The sequence below is a fragment of the Watersipora subatra genome, chromosome 4 (assembly GCF_963576615.1).
Source record: "Watersipora subatra chromosome 4, tzWatSuba1.1, whole genome shotgun sequence".
NCBI lineage: Eukaryota > Metazoa > Bryozoa > Gymnolaemata > Cheilostomatida > Watersiporidae > Watersipora > Watersipora subatra.
In genome coordinates this window covers 62,321,576-62,339,330 of record NC_088711.1, presented here as the reverse complement: position 1 = coordinate 62,339,330, position 17,755 = coordinate 62,321,576, and the positions used below count along the sequence as shown (strand labels likewise).

Genomic DNA, 17,755 nt, shown 5'->3' with positions numbered 1-17,755 from the left:
ACATGATAAAGGGTATATATGAAGGCTCTGTTCAACGATCGGGATAAGATTTCGCTCACACCAACCATATAATAGTGTAGCTCTTGACAAAAATATGCAGACTAGAACAAAAGTCTAGCATTCAGTTTTTGGTGTAGACGTTTGTCTAATTTTGTTTTAGGGTAATAGCAAATACTTGCACTCTAATAGCCCTCCGAATAAGTAAAAATAAACTTTGTTGTAAGTGTATAGTAGATGAGACGGTTTTCAAGATCTGGTTTTAGAGACTACATACATATCAGATGCAAGACAAACTAATCATAGTTGGGCCTAGTTAGTTGGTATATGTGTCATGTATTGGCTGTTGAACAGCTGCGCTCCAAACTCTGCGTTATCCAAACTTAATACATCGGAATCCATCTTGAATGAACTCGCGGTTGACAAGTTATCTTCCTGATACCTCTGGGAGTCTGCGTCCTCCATGTCAAGCTCAACTGGTTGGGCATAGTGGAGGAATCCTTTCCCGTCAGTAAACTTTTTATTGATTGGCTCACTAGTTACTTGACTGCATACTTGCCCGTTGAGGATGCCTGATGGGGTCCTACTTGATATGCTGATCTCACTCTGCAGTGTACTTGTACGTGCACTTGGTAATGCACTGATTTGGCTCGTATCTCTGCTTGTCCTACTCACCGATGGTTGGCTGCTGACAGAATCGTTAACTAGGCTACTACTGCGGTTACTCAGCATTCTGGTGCTTTCGGTGTGGCATGATCTGTCGGTTGATTGTGCTCTGGAAACCGGTGTGTAATTGTAGGTGTCAATCTCAAGAGGAGGGATCATTGCTTGGTCATGGACATTTGGAGAAAATCTGCATATCACATCTCTCATGTATGTGTACAAGCGTGTGTACTCAGCCTACAATATATTGTATTTGGTGTGAGAACTTGAGCGTTCCAAAAATCTTATCTATTCTTTTGGTTCAACCAAATTTTAAATTTTGTAAAATCATTAGACAAAGGGTGTAATACTGTTCTCAAGGTTGTGTAAAACTCTTCTAAATGATAAAAATTATTACACCATTTCCTGTCATTCATCGGTTAATTAAAATATTCAAATTTAAGTTTGATGATGTGAGCTACCGTAGTTAACTTTGCTACTCGGTGCATGGCCTTGCACAGTCCTTGAATGGGGCCCAAAACTACAGGCAGCAAGCAAGCATGCAACAAGCAAAAAAATGTTGGCACTGCACTCTGACACTAACATCTTCATCAGCCACCTGAGTGCTTCTATCATCGAATATGTATGTTGGATAGAGACGATATCCTTTTGTAGTCGATGTCAACGCAGTGGTAAACCAAAAGAAACTCAACCTGAAAGAACGTCATGTTTTAAAGAATATATGCAGAATTCATATTTTATGATTAAAAACATTTATGGAAAAACTAAAATGGCACCATTACAATAATAAAAGAACTACGATTATGAGACACCGTAATATTTAAAGATAAACTTGTGCAAAATTTTAGTAGCTTTTATCAGAAATTATCGGTATCAACTTATTATCTGTCAGTGTTTTTAATGTTTGAGATGATCGGACCACTAGAATGTTTCAAGATTAAAATCGACAAAAATGCGTGGTAAGACCCCTCAGAAAAGAAAATGTGCGAAATGACATCACTAGTTGCTATCGTTGATATCGACTGTTGCGTTCAAGTCGTAGTGTTACGCTTATCTATTCTGTCGGTGTCTTTGCAACTATAGATGTCATAATCGTACTTTCGCTTAAAGTGAGTGTTTTAACCGCGATCAAATTTTGTCGATTTTAATCTTGAAACATCCTGGCAATCAGATCACTTCAAACATCAAAAACAATCACAAATGATAGGAAAATATTGATACTTCCTTGTAAAATCTACTTAGGTTTTGTGCAAATTTATCTTTAATAGCTATAAAGATTGATGCGTGTGGCGATAGCCTGTGGTACCCACTTATTAGCTTCGCAACAACATTCTGGTTACCTACCAAGTTCTCAATAAGCTGTGGTCTGTTTTGCATGACAGTTCTGGCAGCGTTGAACACATCCACCTCCCCTTCATTATGTAGTTTGTTAAGACAGATAGAGGCAGCACAGAAAACTCCAACTCTGCTGACTCCATTCCTTCAATGAGGATAATTTTACTGTATGTCTTCAAGATGGTAACTGTTGTAATAGCTATGGACCTAATACAGCTGCCTCAAGGCAACTGGGCTAGTTAATTGGCAGTTTGTTGGTCAAATTATGAATTTTTCAAGAAAATTAGTTATAAGCACCCTATATGTGTACTTCGCGATAATGATCTAGTGTACAAATCCTATATGAACTTTTTACCAAAATCTTTGAATATTTTATGTGATGCTAACGAGGTTTGTTTCACTTTAGACAAAACAAACAAATCTCATCCGCAACACAAAATGTGTCAACTGGATTTAATTAAAAATGGAAAACTCGTGACAAGTCAAGTTGTCATTTATTATTTGATAGGCTGTCAAATGTGTAAATAATATAAATGCTATTGGCGAATGGTCGAAGTAAAATTTTGTTGAAGCTAAGAAATTGGTTGCATTTATAATTTAACTGTACAAGCCAAAGAATAACTATAGTATCGTTCTATGTAGCTACAAAAATTCCAGCTCAATGTGCAATTTTCATTAGTAATTGTAGACTTTCATCAAAGTCACGCTATGTTTTTTCTGACGGGACAGCTGTGTCTCATTCTTTAAGAACTTGTGTGCAAAGAAAAGGCCTTCATCTCGAGAAGATAACTTCCACTAGTTTATCTCAAAAATGAATTATAATTCAGATAGGAAACGCTCGACTCACTTGCTTACAACGAGTGTTGGAGTGTTGTTTGCGCTCTGTAAATCCTTCCATTGCGTGGAAACCTCGAGTAAATCTAGTATTGCGTAATTTTGCAAAGGAATCTTCTGCGAGTCTGGCCAATTTTTAAGGAAAATAATCTGAACTGGTCTCGTCTCAGCTCCAAATGATGAGATGTCTGCTGGATTCACCAAAGCCTATAAAATCGATAGCGGAAATTTGTTATAGATAGAAATTCAAGTGGCAAGATTATTGTCAAGAACTCTAGACAGTACCTAAGTTTTATTATAAGGTAATATTCGAAAGGGAAAAGACCTAGTTACATAATTCACTGATGACATTCAGCAGCTGGATGTAGCACCATGCAGCAATGACCTTTGGTAAGATTGCCTATGAGCCAGCAAGAACATTCAAAGCTGTGTGACTCGATCTGTCTGCAATAGTAACCTCTAAGTTCATGCATTGGAAAGGCTAGTCACTTGCTTTCAAAGAAGCCGCGCTGCTCTGGTGAAGAGTAAGGAGTAAGCGGGTAAGGAGGCCAATCATTGGTTGGCAAAGTCCAATCATACTCCGCCATGACAAAATGAATCCAGATATAGGAAAGTTATGATTTCAATGCCTCAACCAAGATGTTACTGCTGACATATTCATGGGGCAAATCATGAAAGTGCTTATATGCTATGATTAAGGTCACCAGCATTAACTTGAAAACTCATTTAGTTTGTGGCTGCTCTCAGAAAAATTCAAATACTGTAAACTGAGTGGATATTGCAACTGTAGATAAAAAACTATCAAAATATGTTTTTATAATTTATAAAAAATGATGTCGTGCTCGAGATTTTTAATGCAAGTGTAACAGAAAACAATTCCACTCAGTACAGCCTTAAGATGGATGTTATATCTGGTTAGTGTTAGAGAGTAGAAGTGGTAGCTAACTGCTCGTTAGGGCTAAGCATTCACCTGTCCCATTTCATGGATATGTCGATTTATGTTCTCGTACAGAATTTTCTAGAAAACAAATAACACAATACACAACACTTGCTGGTATATAACCTATATTACGGGCATGGAAAAGAGAGAGTAAACAAAAGTCGTTTGCTCTTATCAAGTACTTATGAACAGACGATTCCTGTTTAAATTAATTATACATCTACTATGAATGTGCACAGTTATGAGTGACACACAAAGTTGGTGAAAAAATTATTAGGAGTAATCAATATTCAGCCTGCACAGAAATGTGTTGAGCTGTGATCAGCTGTCACTTGAATTTCAAATGCATGATATTTGTAGATGCCAAACTCACAAATAAACTAGTGCAAAAAGGAAACAGTAGACCTTCATTTAATCTTTCCTTCGAGTGACACAGGTCTACAAAGATATGATGCAAGTTTTAAATTTTGTTTAAAATTTTTAAAGCACTTAGATAAAAATAAATAAACAGACAATTTTTAAAATTGTGTTGCCATAGTTTTCTTAAATTTACTAAGGTACAAGCCATTTTTTTAACTGACATCTTGTTGAAATAATACAATAAATAAAAATTAGTTTTTCCATTTTTATGTATTCAACAACCACATCAATTTCATAGCATGTTCATTAGTAAAAACTTATAAGCGTTGCTTAAAGAGAATTTTGAACAAATCATGAAATTTCTTTAAAAGTAGTTGTTATATTTATTGCTAATTTTTATAAAAAGAATTATGCTGTTAAATTTAAATTGTTAAATATTAACATTTAATGTTGTTAAATAAATTTGTTGAAAGAATTTCCAGTTTTAAAATTAGAGTAGAAGCTGTAAAAGCTAAACAATTTTGAGTAGTGGAATTGTCTTCTCTTCAGCCTAGTGGAATTGTCTCCTCTTCAGCCTAAACCATTTGTGAATTTGGCACTTTCAGAAAGATTGTTAATAGGCTGCTATTTCTTGAAAAGAATCATAATTTGGTTCATATTGATTACTTGTTAATGGAATTATTAGACTTCACAGTAAGTTACCGTCACACTTTGGGAAGCATGCAAATATAAAGTATAGCAAACCCATAGGTTGAGAATTGAAGAACAATAATCTTTATAGAAATTGACAAACCAATTATAATATGCAAAATGCAGCTGGTGTTTGGAAAGTCTCATACTAAATCAGAGCTACCAGTTTTCCAAAGTGATGTTATTGTGGGCATTTTCATGGACCCGAGTTCTTTTTCTGCCGAACATAAAATACTTAATCTACTAAAGCTAGCAAACAAGTTTAATTAATTGGAAGACAAAGGGCTCATTTTATTTACACTCCCTAATTTAGTTAGAATAAATTTTAAAGAGTTGTATGCTCATGATGGCAAGGTAAACCAAAATCAGTTATTTTCTTTTATTAACTTCAGTTATTTTCTAACTTCTGTTAGAAAATAAATCTGAAGTTGGCTGTTTGTAGAATGACACAAGCAGCTGAGATGTAACGTTCATCCGCCTCCATCAAGAAATATTAAGCTGAACAAAGTCAACAAACCTATAGTTGTAAAATAGTAATCATGAGCGGTTGGACGCAAAAAGCGGAAAGAATAAAGATCACAGGAGCAGAATCAGCAGCCGTCAAAGCGAGACAGCTCAGAAATGACAACTTAATACAGCAACTAATAATGAATAACATTTAATTTGAAGCTTAATCAGAGCCAGGCTAGAGTTCAAAATTATTCACTGGGTTTATTGTGTCTTGGAGAATAGCAAAGTCATAAAATATTATTCATTTATGATTTGCCAAAGATCACGCCCACAATCTTGGATCAACATTATATTCAGGTAGAGAAGAGGTAAATGGTACAAGTAAAACCTTGCGTATGTAGAACCGTAATCAGACAGTTAGCATAGAAGTATGAGAATAGAAGTGATTCTTGGTTGTCGTAAGAATATCAGACACAGTTGGAACGATGATATGGTTGATGCTGGTTATAGTTAATAGTTAGAACGGAGTGCAGAGAAAACTACCGGTTGTGAGGACAGGGAAGGCTCTGAGAGAGCTTCATTAATACAATTGTAGAGAAATAAAGCAAACAAGAATAGGAGTTGTCTACTACCTCTCGCTCGTATCTTGAGCATCCCTCCGACTGCACTATGTCGTTATAATAAACCTGAACACATGGCAAGGTAGTTGAAGGCATGGAGAGAAAGCAATATATGCAACAAAACAAAAGCATGATATCGAAGCATCTTTCCATTTGACTACAAAAATTTATTTTTTGTTATATACTATAATAATGATATTATAAAAAACTCGTCTCACTCGACTGTGTAAACATTCACCATTCTCCGTGTACTTTGCTTACAAATTACTAATAAATAAATAAATTTAGCTACCAGCTTGCTACTCTCCGTGTATCTCTTTAGCCAAGTATATTTAAAAAGTGAGTGAAATGGATGAGATGCTTCCATATCTAGCTTTGTGCACACCAGTCCACACCAGCAATCACTAAACAAATGAATAAGCAAAACCATTTTCAACTTTTACAATAAACTGCGCTAGCTATGCGGTAATAGAGTTGTTGGTAATAGAGCTATTCAGTGATGGTTGGGGGCAGTAACTGAAGACATCAAGCTGTAGTTAATTTAGCACAGTTTTACATACTTCAACATAAGGGCATATCGTTAAAGTCAACCAATAGAGCTGAACACACTTTAAAAAAATGAGAGAGTTACAAAAGCTTCTAAAATTACTCAACGTTTTTTGGTGAAAGATAACTAATATTTGAACTGCCAACAGATTATCAAAACAGAAAGCAAATGCACAGCAAGCGCTGCCTGTCTCACCTTTTTGATGTCGAAAGTTTTGATGATGAGGCTAGGAGTGCTCTCACTCTTGGTGAGAGTTGAGCAGACGGGACCAAACCTCTCTTTCACACCTTCCTTCTTTGGCCAAAACTCGGGAAAGTTCTAAATATTAACACAAATAAATGAAATTATAAAAACAATAAAACTTTAGCAAAAGGGCGAAACTTGGTGTTTCTACAGACATTATTAAATTTGAGCAAAAGTTAAGCTCAAGTAGGTGCTCTCAGACAAATAGAGATTAAATAGATATTTCAAATCTTACATCACTTAACATCGCAACTCCTTTGAGCTTATTATTTAAGTAATACTTTTGCGGTCAATGTTTATAATATTCAAAATTTTTTTTATTTATCTTTTTATAGATTTTTTTCTCTGGCAAATATGAGCAAACAACTCCTATTTTTGTCGTAAGTTATTATATTTCCATGTTGTAGACTTTGTTTTAAGGTTCAAACCATGTCAGTTCTGTAATTAAGAATTTAATGGAAGCATGAGGGAAACATATACAAAAAATCTGTCGCTAGAAGAATCCCTTGGAATATCTAACAACAAGAGCAGCAAATAAATGTGGAAGTTAAGTGCTGCCCGAGTCATAATTTAGTATGCTTGAAGCCAAAAATAAAAATTCGAATTCAGCAATTCAATTGACAATTCTAAATTTAGAATTTTTAAAATAGCGTTGCCATAGTTTACCTAAATTTACCAAGGTGCAAGCCATTTTTCTTAACTGACAGTCTGCTGAAATAATACAATGGAAATAAATTGGTTCTTTCATTTTTATGTATTCAGCAACTACATAAAGTCTATAGCGAGTTCATTATTACAGACCCAGAAGAGTTGCTCAGAGAGAATTACAAATAAAGAGATATAGGCTAAACTCTAAAGGACTATCAGATAATAAATTTGACAAGCTTTGTGACATCTGACATCTGACATCTTTGTGACATCTGATAGCCTCTGGTTTAAGCTCAATTAATGTTAAGGAAGATATTATTCTCATTTGAATTGTCACCCATGTATATTTTTTTAAAAAGTCAACACCCAAAGTATAGGCCCCCCCCTACGCAGTAATTCATCCAGGTTACGGAGAGTGAGCACAACGGATAGGCCAGCAGAAACTAAATGTTACTTGCTGTTGGTAGCTACATGTATAATCTCAAACAGTCAAGTGCATAAGATATATGCCAGTAGGCAAGATCGTAAGAATGCAATCAGCACGTACCCTGGAAGTACATGAATCGTGAAGGACAATGACTGAAGTTATGTGCGCATCAAATATCAGCCTCCAAAAATCTTTGCATGTGTTCTTCAGAGGCCACTGTGTGACCACAAACTCATTGGCTATCCTGTAACCCTAGCAAATAGAGATACTCACTTTATGACATCTACAGATATGCAGACACGAGGAATACATTAACAATTAATGATATATAAATATTGATAGGGGTTAACATGTACTGCTGCTTTTATTGAGATCTGCTGACATTGAAAGGTTTTTAACACATGTAGAAACATGCAATCTTTCTCATACATTATCTATATACTAACAAACCTCTACAGAGACATGTGGGTGCAAATAACCGGAGAATTAGTAGGGTTTCTGGTTCTCAAAGGATTAAACTGACCAGCTACTTGCTACACAGCAAACAGAAGGCGGTGCTTCAGAGCACCTGCCTGCATGTAGTCAATGGCGCATGTCATATGAGCTAGTATTTTAGGAGCTACTAAGCATCCATGCGATACATCAGCTATGCTGAACTGTACTGTAGATAGCAGTTATAAACAAGAGTTAGGAAAACAAAAACAATATAGTAATTATCACAGCCACTTCTGATTTTAATACTTTGTTTCAGAGTATAGACTGGCACAAAAGTGGGTCAGTAACTCTGTCGGCTCCAATCAAATTGTGTAAGTGAACACAGGAAAATTTCACAGACACAAAAAGGCACAGTTAATAAGCTACAACAAATATTTTATGCTACATTTTTTTATTTGCATTTACTAAATAAAGTAAAAACACTTTTGGGCTACTTCCACAGTCTCTGTGCATACCATGAACAAAATGTAGAAGAAATATCTATGGTGCAACAAGCTATTTGAGTTTATCCTCTACATGCTGATTTTAGTGATATATGATGGACACTACAATTGCTTTATCAGTTGCCTAATAAAACAGTTTTAGCATTTACTAAATACATTTGTTATAAGGCAGTGCAGTTATCATAGCTTAAAAACAGAATATAATATTTCAAAGAGCTCAAGCTCGGGTCTTTATCGATGCATCACTGTATACAGGCTTATCTACTGCCAATAGTTATTGTGATCTATTGCTAATAGACTCTCCCCATACTAGGTTATTGTGTACTATTGAAAACAGAATCAAGGCAAAATTACCGCTATTCTCATCAAGTGTGAAGAAGGTATGCAATAGATGCTCTGATATCTCACATCTACCTCATTTACCTACCACCACATGTAGGAAGCACCGATATATATAGAATGTGGCTACAAGTAGAACAGCATACTGTTAGATGTTCATCAAATACTTCTTTGATAATAACTTACATTCACATAGACGGCATTAATAAAATCTGAGCTATCGCTGCTGTCAAAGGTCATTAGGTAGGGCCTGGCTCTCTCGGCTGCAACAACAAAAAAGGCAAACAAATTCATGTTGGAAAATAAGAAATAGTTGATGCAGAGGTTATAGCTACAGTTTATAATACTACTTACGAGGCTGTATCATTATATCCCGACTTTTTCTTCTATTCTCTACTCGATGCCCGCCGGCACAGTCTCCGATTGTCAACCGTGGAGTTATTTCTTTCAATACCTATGTGAATCAGATAGATGAACATATTTCTTTTTATATATAACTTGTCAAAAGTGCATAGAAGGTATTACTAACAGCCAAGTTGACATTCAAGGATTAGACCTACTTATGAATGCTGCTATGTAGAAGCTGCTAGCACATGGTCTATCGATGTCTATCGATGTCTATCGATGTCTATCGATGCGTATTTATGACTCCTGGTACTCAGTGCGGTCCAGTGCACCGTTAGAGGTCATCAGGTGTAATAATAAGCTGCACAATTGTTCCCTTTGATTTGGTCGATGGGCTCAAGTGGTACATTGCTAGTTTACCAAGCGTTCAATTCCAAGAAATGCTACAGTTCGTACTAAATCACACCGAGGACTTGGGAGTTCTATTCCTGGAGAAAGCAATCTTTTTTCTTACCCACACCAAGCGTGGCTGTGGAGAGATGTGTGAAAAGATAAACGCGTCTCTTATTGTAGTAAATATTGATGTCTCTTGATGCATCTAACTTAGCAGATCCTCAAAACACTGACCTTATATTCCCTTTCAAAGCCTGAGATCTTTGCTGAGCTCTTTGCCATCTGCTGCACAAGAGACGTGAGCTCTCCCGCTTTTATAACTGTACTCCCACAGGTTAATATATTTGCTACACACTGGTAGATCAACTTGAGCTGATTCTATATAGGCGTACAAAATGCATGTCAGGTAGCACTTGATTAGGTAATGTACAATATAACTAGGTCATATAGAACCTAACTGGGTCAGACAGACAGCTTAGCCAGACCAGTGTAAGTAGCAAGCTAAACACGTTGCAACTTAAAATGATATGCATCAATCACAATACAACTTTGTATAACTACATCCAAGTTTTGGCAAATGTTTAATCTGACATGTATTACACAAGAGTTATCAACACATGGAAAAAGAGAAGTTAACTCCACTTACCAGATGGTCGACCAAAGAAGGTCTGAATTTGCGAATGTCACAAATTGTGGAGAGAATGCTAATAGTCTTTTTATTTCTCATGTTGTCTAGCACAATATCAAGAGTAATGTATGCCCCAGTCCGACCGGCCCCATCTCTAAATCACATAGAACGAACGGGGATGACATTATGCATGAACTGAAACATTAATAAGTATAGTAACCACAATAACAGTGAGGCCACTGGATATATTTGCTACCTAAATGAATATGCATAAAAATTCATTTGCAAATAATTTACAGATAGCTAAGAGTCACTCCTGTGTGTCAAAAGCAAAGGTTTATACAATCTTACATGTAAATAGTTTTGATGTACTGAAATTTAAAATGGCGAATGCTTGCATAAACATAATCTAGTATTATTAGAGATGAACATGTCTTTGATAATCATGTAAGTGATTGAATTAAATACTTGCAAGATATTTGCAAATCTGCACAGCTGTTACTCAAATATATAACCTGCATGGTTTAAGGGAGGCAACTCCCACTATTTACTAGATTTTATAAAGTTCATAGCTTTTAATACCTTTTTACGATTGCCTTCCATGTTACATGTAAAAGACTTGTTATAACAGTGTATATTGTCAGGTTATCCTCACAACATACAAACTAAGTTACTGTTCGCAGGACTTCTGCTAGTTCACACAGAATCTAATCCTTGTCAATCAAATGACTCGAGTTCATACCGAGTCATAATAAACTTGGTCACATGACATCTATATAGGTCACATGACATCTATATAGGTCACATGACAGCTATAGCCTATACGCATGGCATTTGAGTTCACCTCTTTTTATCGCCTGATTAAAAAGCCTTAGAGAATTCTAGATAGAATGAATAATTGCTGGATAATTTTGTTCTTCTTCATGTAGGAGCTAATGCGTTCTGTCAGCTCACCTCTCCAGGGCTTTCTAATCCTTAGCTGAAAGCATCATCGCTCTTAGCAACTGCATGCATAATCAGCTGCCACTAATATGTATGGCACTTTCTAGTTAAAAAATTTGGAATGCCTGTGAAATATTTTGAAGGTCATTGTACAGCCTGAATGCACAGGATACAGTCTGCCCAGGCAGGTACTTTTACTTGCCAATTGAAACTCATCAAGTACGCAGTCTTCGGTATTTATTTCCACATAAAGTTGCTCATGGTTAATGCACACCCTAACAGTCTATGGCTTTGGCATTTTAATGATAATTGTCATCCGCTAATATTTTTATAGTATTCTATAGTTTATAGTAAGTATGGTTATTACACAATGCCCTAATAAAAAAGCTATGCAGATTGGACAGCAAAGAGTTTGTCTATCATATAACTAGTAGGCGTAAATTTGCAGTTAAAATCAATAAACACCCAAAATTTGTTAAAACGTTTTTCATTCAAATTTTTAAACAAATATGCCTAATGTAATGACCAAAAAGGTTCAAGATGGGTGAAAAGTGTTGACCTACTTTTTCAAGTCTCACTTGCAAGGCTCCGGTTTACTTACCCACAATGCACTAAAATAGGAGATGGTGTTGAGCAGGAGTTGTACCACGCTTTAACCTTTCGTCTAAACTCTAGCACTGCAGGGCAGTCAGGTATTTCCTGCTCAGTCCACGTGTGAAATTGAAAATGTGATACATATCGAGACTTCTGTTGTCCAACCTAAACAATGACCCAGAGTAGAATCTCAGGCTATTTGTACTTAACGCACTGTGTGCATAATAAGAACGAACCACATCACCCGAGCTGATGGATGAACTTGTTGAAACCTTGAAAAGTCAGCTTTGTTCCGCATGCATGTCAGTCAGTTGATGAATGAGAAGGCTGCCGCAGCAGCTGTCTACTCAACTTTTTATATCATGAGGAATCAAGATGAAGGCTAAGTTTAGTACAAAGTTTGGTAAATAACCACTAAACAACAAAAATCTAAAGATCATTAATTGTTAGCGTCGAGTTGACAAAATTTATAAGCCTGCAACGAATGGAAAGTCAAAAAAGTGTACTAGCACAAATGAATGAGGAACGAGCAGCTGTTGAACAGGAAGTAGACTGTTAAGACTGAACAGGAAGAAGAATTCACCTTGGATATGCTGAACTGTCTGATGGTATAGTGACACGTCGTAGCAACACTTTCGTGTCTTACATGGATATCGCCGTACATGCTGTATGTGTTATGCCAGTACTTCTCACATTCTTGCTGTTAACAAACACAAGAGCCGACAACTTAGTCTATTTGCCACTTGCAGCAACAGCAGATGCACCACATGCTACGCTGTTGAATGAATAAGGTGCAAATCATCTAATCAAACATACTGGAATATACAGTGTACAAAGGCAGGCAGTTAGAGTTGAGTGGGTCGGCTTATCAAATCGTAAAACCCTACTTATAATAGCAGAAGAGTGTCGCTAACACAAGGATATGAAGTTAGTAAAACTACAAAATTAAATGAGTATTTGCAGTATGTGTCACTACAAATGAACATACGTGTCACTACAAATGAACATACGTGTCACTACAAATGAACATACGAGTCACTACAAATGAACATACGTGTCACTACAAATGAGCATACGTGTCACTACAAATGAACATACGTGTCACTACAAATGAACATACGAGTCACTACAAATGAACATATGCGTCACTACAAATGAACATACGAGTCACTACAAAAGAACATACGTGTCACTACAAACGAACATACGTGTCACTACAAATGAACACACTTATGAAACTTATGAACTTAAGTCACTAACGTTTTATTGTCATTACAAAAAAGAGCATTCTGACTAATTGCAAATCTTATATCATATTTCAGCATATTTTAATTCAACAAACAACCTTTCCAAATCTTTGCATTTTCTTACTCTGTCTATTCTAAATGTTTATTGTACATCAATTTAAATGCTTTATGTCACACCATTTCTTCAATTTTATTGGCTAACTATTGCTCTTTTTTCTAAATAAATTTCTAGTCTAAAGAAAATCTCAGTTGATCAGTTCAAAAGCGATACCTTAGAATAGCTGAAGACATTGGTCAGCATAACTATCGTAGTTATGCCCTCCTGCCACACCATTCTCCAGAAGTCTGTGACAGTGTTGGATAGGGGTCCTAGCACAATAGATAAAAATAGCACTTTCTAAAAACTTTGAAAAAATGCTTTGAAATGCATTCAAGATGCAGCCGAAATAAAACAAGTAGGTAAAATCTGACCGGCGAAAGTCATGGAATGAAATAAATAGTACTTACCTTGAGCAGCAATGTAAGCTTTTACTTTTTTATCTTTCTGTTTTTTATAAATAAAACTAGCATTTATATAATCCGTCTCGACCAATGCTGGAGGAGCCTCCAGGCACACACGGCTGTGATCATCTGAAATAGATAAAAAAAATTCAAATGGGGCGGTTAGGAAGAATTTTCTATTCATGGAAAACAATCTTATGACAACCGAGAGATCACAGGAGTTATCTCTCTTGATATTATACTCATGCAGCATACAGTGAAGTTATTACTTCTGCTGCTGCTTTAAATCAAGGGTAAAGGTAAGTTTTCTTTTTTGATTTTACACTTTTACAGAGTATAGTAAAGTTTCCTCTCCTGATATAACTCTCAAGGAAACTGCAGTGGAGTTATCTTTCTTGACACGAGACTTGCGCAAGATGCAGTGGTGTTAGTTCTCTTGAAGCTAGAACTGCACACATGCAGGCTACAGCGAGGTCAAGCCTATCATGGCTGACATCCTCCATCAATTTCCCTAATTATTTGTGGCACTCTCCAATCAGATCATGGATTGTTGAAGGAATGTATTTTATTAATTACAGCTATTATCTTGATTACACAATTGTAGTAACAGTCTGTATCTATAAATGCTCTTCATATACTCTGGATTATTTTAGATGAACGTTTGTCAAGTAGGAATGTTCTCAGTTGCGAATGCAAGGTGTGGCTTACAGATTCGCAATCAATATGAGTCTGTATAAACAAGCAACTCATTCAGGTCAATGATTGCAGTTAGTTCAAAGCTGAAGATGATATCGCGTAAAAATGTGGAAAACTCACAATATGTATTGTAACAATACAGTTTTCCTAAAATCCTTGATGGTGTGAGGTAGCAGTACCTGGTTTATATATAGAAGATTCCCCAAGCTAATGGTTACATATGATTTTATTTATGTTCAGCAAGGGCATAATGTAGAGCATTAAGTGATAACATTTCATAGTTAACTAATTACAGTAGACTGCCCTACAACATAAATAATTCATTTCAAGAATGTTTTTTTTTAATAGAAATTTTACGTTATACGAATAGTGGAATACATGTAAATAGCCTAAATTACCACAAGATCATCTCAAACTCATCTCCCTTTGGCCCTTCGAAAAAATAACTTAACTTTTTATTTAATGACTGTACAGTAACTGTGTTATTTTTGATTTTTATCGACAACTTTTTCTGTTTTTTTATCACTTTCGATTGGTTTATGGTTCATGTCTACGATAATTTTATATTAAGTTAAGGAGAGTACACACCGTCAATGTCAATTTAAATCAGTTTTTTTCTCTTTGTTCTACACAGCAATATATATGCTACAAAGAGACCGATGTATATGTATAAAATAAAGTAAATCAACTATATATAAGTACGCCACTCTTATTATATCTTCAATATAATAAGAGCGGTGTCTGTCCGCCTTTCCAAAGCCAGGGTTAAAGGTCAAGATAAAACATCGCTTTTAACAAGATTCCAACTCATGAGATTCAGATTGCTAGACCGACACTCTAATACCGGCACCAATCAACCACCTTTAGGTATTTCTGAATCACTGAACATCTAATTATTCTCTGTGCTTCATCGACACACCTTACAATCTATCACGATGAACTAGACTATCAGGGTACTAGTATATAAGATAGAGATAACACTATATGTCAAGGTACTAATATATATGATAGAGATAACAATATATGTCAGGGTACTAGTATATAAGATAGAGATAACAATATATGTCAGGGTACTAGTATAGATGATAGAGATAGCACTATACATGTATGTCAAGATACTAATATATGTAATAGAAATATCCTATATGTCAGGGTACTAGTACATATGATAGAGATAACAATATATGTCAGTGTACTAGTATAGATGATAGAGATAACAATATATGTCAGGGTACTAATATAGATGATAGAGATAACACTATACATGTATGTCAAGATACTAATATATGTAATAGAGATATCCTATATGTCAGGGTACTAGTATATATGATAGAGATAACAATATATGTCAGGGTACTAGTATAGATGATAGAGATAGCACTATACATGTATGTCAAGATACTAATAGATGTAATAGAGATATCCTATATGTCAGGGTACTAGTATATATGATAGAGATAACAATATATGTCAGGGTACTAGTATAGATGATAGAGATAACAATATATGTCAGGGTACTAATATAGATGATAGAAATAACACTATACATGTATGTCAGGGTACTAATATATATAATAGAGATATCCTATATGTCAGGGTACTAGTATATAAGATACAGATAACACTATATGCCAGAGTAATAGTATATAAGATAGAGATGCCCCCCCATTTTCAAGGCTAGCTATGGTACTCTCATTGATCAAATCAAATTTGAAAATTTTTAGAACTGGAACTTTTTATTTAATCTGAAGCGAAAACTTTACATAAGTTGTTTACATTAATTGGATTTTACATAATAAAAGGTTTACGTTATAGAAGTGTCCACTGTACCTTTATAGGAGTGTTTACTGTACCTTGCATAATAAAAGGTTTACGTTATAGAAGTTTCCACTGTACCTTTATAGGAGTGTTTACTGTACCTTGCATAATAAAAGGTTTACGTTATAGAAGTTTCCACTGTACCTTTATAGGAGTGTTTACTGTACCTCGCATAATAAAAGGTTTACATTATGAGAGTGTGCACTGTACCTTTATAGGAGTGTTTACTGTACCTTGCATAATAAAAGGTTTACGTTATAGAAGTTTCCACTGTACCTTTATAGGAGTGTTTACTGTACCTTGCATAATAAAAGGTTTACATTATGAGAGTGTGCACTGTACCTTGCTTTTCCTTGTTTACGGGTTGTTCAAATGCCAAAATCTTTTGGCATTTTTGCTGACGACGTCAAATTAGAGCTACTATTTGTCTTGACGTAATACATGATTTTCAGCAAACAAAATCCAAAATTTTTTAAAACATTACAATTATGTTGGGGTAAGTAAAATATTGGTAGCAAATAATAATAGCACAAAATATGTAAACTAAATTAATTAAAACTACATTTAGCGTAAAATAAAGTAAGTTACAGTAAATTACACCACATACTTTTCTCACTCACTTTATCACTGAACTTATGCGTTGCTGAGCTTCCACTTTCTTTCATGTGTATCTAAGGTAAACTTACAATAAATAATTACTACTTTAATAAATCTTACATATAAGTTGAATCTTTACTTTTATTTTCTATATAATTTTATATAATGCACTTGTTTTAATGCAATGTGTAATTACCTAAAGAAATTATTGTTGTTCCTGAGATATAGAACAAATTAAACCAAATACAATTAATTTGTATAAGAATACTTGCTCCAACATACAGCAGTTTCTACATAAGTAGCAGATATAAAATGAGTAAACTCCACATGTTGAAGTCAGAGTGTTCACACAGTACACCGACTACTCACATGGTAAGACATTCCTGGCGTTGTTCTTAAGGAAGTTACATGGAAGACGAGCAATATCCTGGGGATAGTCTTCATCCCTCTTATGCAGAGCCTGTAAAGATATGACAAAGGATATCTACCAGGAAATCTATCAGGATATCTAGCAGGATATCTACCAGGATATCTACCAGGATATCTACCAAGATGTCAACCAAGATTAACACTATGAGTATTTATTTCTTTGTAAAAGTTACCAATTATCTTAACCAGTTACCAAAATAGTTGTGATCAGAGTCACTAGTCATTATTAAGAATAAAAAATATGGAACTTGTAAAAGCTTAAAGATGGCCGGTATTCGAGTTATCTACCTTGGCAAGCCTGTAGCAAAGCTAACCACAATGCATCTCATTGTCAGCATTTGGAGTCAGCACAGAATTAATATGCCAAGCAAAGGCCTACAGCTATCAGTTTAGCAGTTTTCAAGAACTCAATAGACAATAGAGAGTAAGGGCTAGTGGCTATAGACTCCTCATTTACTAGATTGTCTTTTATGGAAAATAGTATTTTTTAAATTTAACGTTTTTTATGGAAATTCATTCTAAGTCTATGCTGGT

General features: G+C 35.2%; 1 protein-coding gene across 3 annotated transcripts in view; it reads right to left on the bottom strand.

Moving 5' to 3' along the window:
• Window positions 1–93: 93 nt before the first annotated feature.
• Window positions 94–17,755, bottom strand: part of LOC137395265 (receptor-type tyrosine-protein phosphatase mu-like) — a 67,984-nt gene continuing 50,322 nt past the window's right edge. The window contains exons 6-21 of one of the 3 annotated variants that reach the window (XM_068082132.1): window positions 17,162–17,252; window positions 13,688–13,810; window positions 13,452–13,549; window positions 12,517–12,633; window positions 11,941–12,098; window positions 10,416–10,551; window positions 10,004–10,147; window positions 9,386–9,485; window positions 9,218–9,294; window positions 7,875–8,006; window positions 6,632–6,754; window positions 3,800–3,847; window positions 2,843–3,036; window positions 2,005–2,140; window positions 1,244–1,352; window positions 786–897 (exon numbers count right to left, since the gene is read on the bottom strand). In XM_068082132.1, coding sequence (XP_067938233.1) covers window positions 1,272–1,352; window positions 2,005–2,140; window positions 2,843–3,036; window positions 3,800–3,847; window positions 6,632–6,754; window positions 7,875–8,006; window positions 9,218–9,294; window positions 9,386–9,485; window positions 10,004–10,147; window positions 10,416–10,551; window positions 11,941–12,098; window positions 12,517–12,633; window positions 13,452–13,549; window positions 13,688–13,810; window positions 17,162–17,252 — 1,758 coding nt within the window. In that variant the 3' untranslated portion in view covers window positions 786–897; window positions 1,244–1,271. Of the gene's footprint in view, window positions 898–1,243; window positions 1,353–2,004; window positions 2,141–2,842; window positions 3,037–3,799; window positions 3,848–6,631; window positions 6,755–7,874; window positions 8,007–9,217; window positions 9,295–9,385; window positions 9,486–10,003; window positions 10,148–10,415; window positions 10,552–11,940; window positions 12,099–12,516; window positions 12,634–13,451; window positions 13,550–13,687; window positions 13,811–17,161; window positions 17,253–17,755 lie in introns of all 3 variants that reach the window. The other 2 variants (XM_068082130.1, XM_068082131.1) reach the window with 2 other exon arrangements.